Source organism: Staurois parvus, unplaced genomic scaffold, assembly GCF_062004578.1.
Source record: "Staurois parvus isolate SC_StPar_1 unplaced genomic scaffold, SC_StPar_1.0 ptg000388l, whole genome shotgun sequence".
NCBI lineage: Eukaryota > Metazoa > Chordata > Amphibia > Anura > Ranidae > Staurois > Staurois parvus.
The window spans coordinates 2,689,578-2,694,508 of NW_028318184.1; the positions used below are offsets into that span (position 1 = coordinate 2,689,578).

At 38.4% G+C, this 4,931-nt stretch overlaps 1 protein-coding gene across 1 annotated transcript; it reads left to right on the top strand.

Annotated features, from left to right (window-relative positions):
- Positions 1–3,610: 3,610 nt before the first annotated feature.
- Positions 3,611–4,582, top strand: LOC149455792 (taste receptor type 2 member 50-like). Its single transcript, XM_089685870.1, has one exon. It carries the CDS (start codon positions 3,611–3,613, stop codon positions 4,580–4,582), a length of 972 nt encoding a protein of 323 aa, XP_089541996.1.
- The last annotated feature ends 349 nt before the right edge of the window (positions 4,583–4,931 follow it).

Consider the following 4,931-nt stretch of genomic DNA (forward strand, 5'->3'; position numbering starts at 1 on the left):
CAGAGTGCTGACATTGTTCTTGTTTTCATATCTGACTGTTACTGTTGCATAACATCCTAGCCCTCTTCTTCAGCTGCTGCATTTGGGTCTGCCCTTTTTGTGCACTCATTGCTCAAAAAAAAGTATTCTTTTACTAAGCCCAACATTCACAATATACTGCTGTTATACCCCACCTATTGACTTATACTCATCAGTTTGTGTGCCAACAGTTTTAAAGGGCCCCAACTTAGCTGGCAGAAGGTCCACCACAAAGACCTGCCCAAGTTACTCTATCCTGAGGGCAGAACTGTGTTTAACTATAAATTTGGATTCAAAGGCCTAAACCTAGCCCCTTTGATTGAGAGCTCTCAATTGACATAGTCTGTTCTACATTTGTTTACCTGTCCTGGGTTTCTTGAGGTGTGTCATCTCATACAGAGAGCTACTGTTTGCTATTTTGAGGTCACAGCATAAACTGAAATTTGACTTTTCATTAGACACCTCTGTGGAGTGAGCTATACAGTTATTGTTGTATTTCTGCATATTTATATTTATGTGCCAATTTGCTTCGGTATACTTTATGATTCTATTCTGGCAATACAGTATGACTGTCTACTTTTAAGGTAAGCTATGTTTTTCTTGTTCGAATATTTTATTGTGAAATTCCAAGTACAGGGAACATATGCATAGAATCAATGTAGAAAAAAATAAGATGGATGCATAATGATGCATCAGAACAGCAGGGGTGCAGCCCCGGAAATGCTAGGAGGTAGCTTAAAGACCAAGTTATATACTTCAAAACCACATTTCAATTTAGCATGAAAATCAAGAAATCCCAACAGAGACATGAAAATATGAGCTCTAAGAATGCCCAACCTTAGTGTGGAACCTTATGGGGCCTCAGCCATCGGGTCCATGAGTTGCTTTACTGCGTAAAAAGAAAACAATGAGCAAGTCAGTTCAAAGAGGGGGTAAGAGGAGGGCATCTAACTATTTTGTTGGTGAGATAGTACTTGTGGCTGACGGTACCTCAGTAAGCATCCATAAGGGTGGGTAACCAATAACAGGGGGAGGGGGAGGGCAAGGGAGAAGAAAGCAAAAGGGAAAAAAGAGGGAAAAGCTTCAGAGAACAGAAAGGAAAGAAAAAAGGCTAGAAAGAGGTCAAGAGATAGTTGGAGGGAAATGAAAAAAGACCCCGAAGGGGAGGTGAGTAAGGAGATCCATCAGAAAAGCTCCAAGAACATGTGCAAGGTGTTAGCAGGGGAATAATAACATTTCATAAAGTAACAAAGTCAGCTGAAAGATAATGGTTCATCCAACTGCTTGTACTTAAGCACTCTGTCCAACTGACTGCTTCAACCTTAGCGTATATCATGGTCCTAAGATAGGCTACATTTATATTTTTCCAGTGACATTTGTTTTATTATATATTTCTAAGTTCTTGCTAGTTAATTTCTTAAAAAAAAAAAAAGAATTGTCCCTTCGATTCTTCAAAATTAGGGTTTGATTTAAACTAGAATTCAGTTTAGGAGTGGCTCCCAAGTGACATGTTGTATCCATAGTGCACTGTGAATCTAAACCCCTTTTACCATTACCACCCTGTGTTTCTTCATGGAAAACATCTGAATCAGAATCTGGTGAAGGAGGTGTCATTGTTTTATTAGAGGCCAAACGTGTCAGTGTTAGTGTCATGATCACCTTGTGAATTCCCTTCACCTGTTTGAAGAGTTTTACTCTGACCATTGGTAGTATTTTTCAGATACTTATGGTGAGAATTTCTTGCTACAGTCTGTGAAGAAAAAGTGGAGGAAGAGGTACAGGGGTGGACTGACAACTCATGGGGCCCCCGGGCAACAGGGGATCATGGGGCCCCTGTGTCCTCGCCCACACTCAAACCACACCCAAAAAAGCCTATGAAAAGGTACCAGGGACATCTCATGGGGCCCCCTACTGACCCCGGGCCCTCGGGCAGTGCCCAAGTTCCCAAATGGTCAGTCCGCCCCTGAAGAGGTAGAATTGTCAGAAAAATGTCCATTATGTCTATAAACATTTATGTCATCTTTTAGCCACATACTGTAGTTCTCCTAGGTCTAAAGTCCCATCAGTATGCTTTGCATGACAGGCAAGCTTATCACGCAACAATTTTATGTCTTTAGTCTATACAATTCTCTTGTTATGATTTTCCAAAAAATCTTGATAGTTAAATAAAACCCAGTCAACTTATCAGTAAGCAACTTGATATCGTGGTTCAGCTTACGTAACCCTATGTAAGGTTTTTCTCACTTTTGAGTGCAAATGGTGGATCTTATATGGCTGGAAATGTCTGGCCATAAGGGACAGCATTGGCCTCAATATATTGTTGGAAGTAATAGCTATACCAAAGATATCTAGACTTTTGATTAGGGAGATGTCACAATTGGTGAAAATAAATTGTGATTTCATTAGGTTCTTTACTAGATTGCTAGATTCGACCATATATAGGGTGCAACAAGTAACATGGTCCAGCGATCCACCTCCCACTGGCACCACTCCCCGCCTTGTGATAGCAGGCAGGGATCTGCTCCCCACACCCACTGTCACAATTTGAAAACAGTGAGGCCATGTGGTGCTCTGCCACTGGTCATTCATGCACAGGTTCCTTCAGCTGCAGCTGACAGCTTGTAGTTCTCAATGAACTGCAAGGGTGCTGGTGAGCTTTCTCTCATAAGCAATGATTCTTCTTGCCATTTAGTAACTGTCTGCCCATACCGGAGGTACAGGCAGACAGTATACTGTGAGTATGCAGGATCCATTGCACCAGTGATCTGATGATTGTGGGTGCAATGCTTTACAGGCTGCAATGTAAAAAAATAATAAAAGCACATTTTTTTGCCTGCAATAAGATGTGCATTTATTATTTTTTTTAAAAAGGTGAACTTATCCTATAATTTGCTGCAGCTGAACCACAGTATTGAACCTGTTTAGAACCATATGTGAATACCAAAGCACAAAATACAGAAAATAAACAAAATGTATGCAAGGTGTATACACACTCTAAAGAACAAAAACAAGTGATAAAATCACTACATATCTAAATTCCACCCAAGATGTTTAACATCTAAATCACAAAGAATATCCTTAATATAAAGGGTGAAATTTAACACCTTCCCCCCTGGCCTATTGTAAAATGATGGTTGGGCGGGAGCCCTGTTATGCACATGTCACTTCCAGTGCCACCGCTGACGTTACATCCGGTTGCTGCTCGACCAGCATCCCAACTTTTTATCTATTCCTACTTTGTCGAGGGGAAAAACGTATATGCTAAGTAGTTGGATAGACATGAGCAGTTTTACTAACATATGCCAAAGTTGCAAAGCTGCATTCAGGTATAAAGATTTGTTTTAATTTCAGGCATTAAGGGGTTCATTTTCATGCTTACAAAAAAAAAAAGCCAAGATACTTTTTCCATCCAGTGTCCTGATATCTCATAGCAGCATTCAACAGTGCTTTGCAAGTCTCAAATTTACACTCGCCTTCATAATTTGTATAAAGAGTTACGCAAGCAATGTGTTTTTGATACCATTTGCATTGTATAATTTTTCATCAAATAAATAAAGTGTACTTTTAAAATGTTTGAAAATGCTCTTGAATAATGGAAAAGATGACAAATTCTACCGAGAACAGCTATGATGAAACAGATTTAACACAAACTTGGGTGCTAATTGCTCTGCTTGCAATATTAATATCATCATGTTTGCTGATACAAACATTTGTTGTGGCTGTAAATGTCATTGACTGGCTGAAGAGAAGGTCAATAACAGGAGCTGACAAAATTATCACCACTCTTGGGATATCTAGATTAGTTTTTCATATTGCTTGTCTAATGCATTGCCTTACAGCGTTTAACTTTTTTAAGTTTCCTGAAATATTATTTACATTGACGATACTGGTTCAAACCTCAGTCTTTTCCAACCTCTGGTTATCAACTCTTCTCTCCGTCTTCTTCTACTTTGTGATTTCCACCTCTCAAAATATTTTCTTCTTACGTCTGAAGGCCATCATATCAAGGAGGGTTGGCTGCCTGATTATTGCCTCTGTGCTGTTGTCTTTAGGATACTCAACCATTAGTTTCATGGTCCCTTTGAAAAATATTTTTAGGAATTTAACAAACTTTAACTTTCTAATCATTCAACAACAGCAAATGTTAATGTCATATTGCAATGTATTGTGGAGTATTTTCCCTCTTCTAATGTTCTTCATAGCTTCGGCCCTTCTCATTATTTTGCTTGTTTTCCACATGAGAAGAATGAACAATTGTGGAAATGCAATGAGCAGCAGAGCAACTTATTATAGGACTATGAAATTTACAGTTTTCTCATTCTTGACCTGTGTTTTTTATGTTATGTTTCATGTATTTGAAGAGTATGTGAAATCATCAAACATTATATGGTTACATTTTATAAGGAATGTTTTTCCAGGTCTACAATCTGTTTTGCTAATTTATGTGACAGCGAAACTCAGAAATCAGTTCTTCAGGATTGTCCATTGTTGTACTGACTGGCAATTCAACAGAAAATCTCCTGGTCTTCACTCTAGAGAGCTGGTAGAGGCAATCCCTTTGTGAACAAAGAAAAGATTCTAAAATTATGAGCAATCTCTTCATTTTAAGTAGACGTTAGAAACATTTTGACATTTCCCTTATGTAAGTAAAATGATTTATGCTTTTTTTTCTAATAGGCAGATATTTTTTAATATTGATTTTAGAAGCAGGCAGATAAGTATACATTTTTTTAGTGTTTTTATTATATTAATGTTTTTGCTTCAATCAATGAAATATATCTAGCACATTACATTACATTACATTACATTGAGTTTATATAGCGCCAAAGGGTTTGCTCAGCGCTGTACAATAGAGGGGGGGACAATACATGAAACATTACAGCAACTACGAACAGCACACGAGGGGTAAGAGG

Bases quoted from the DNA above. Each gene is read 5' to 3' on its own strand.
- LOC149455792 (XM_089685870.1), top strand. From the start codon at position 3,611: ATGGAAAAGATGACAAATTCTACCGAGAACAGCTATGATGAAACAGAT.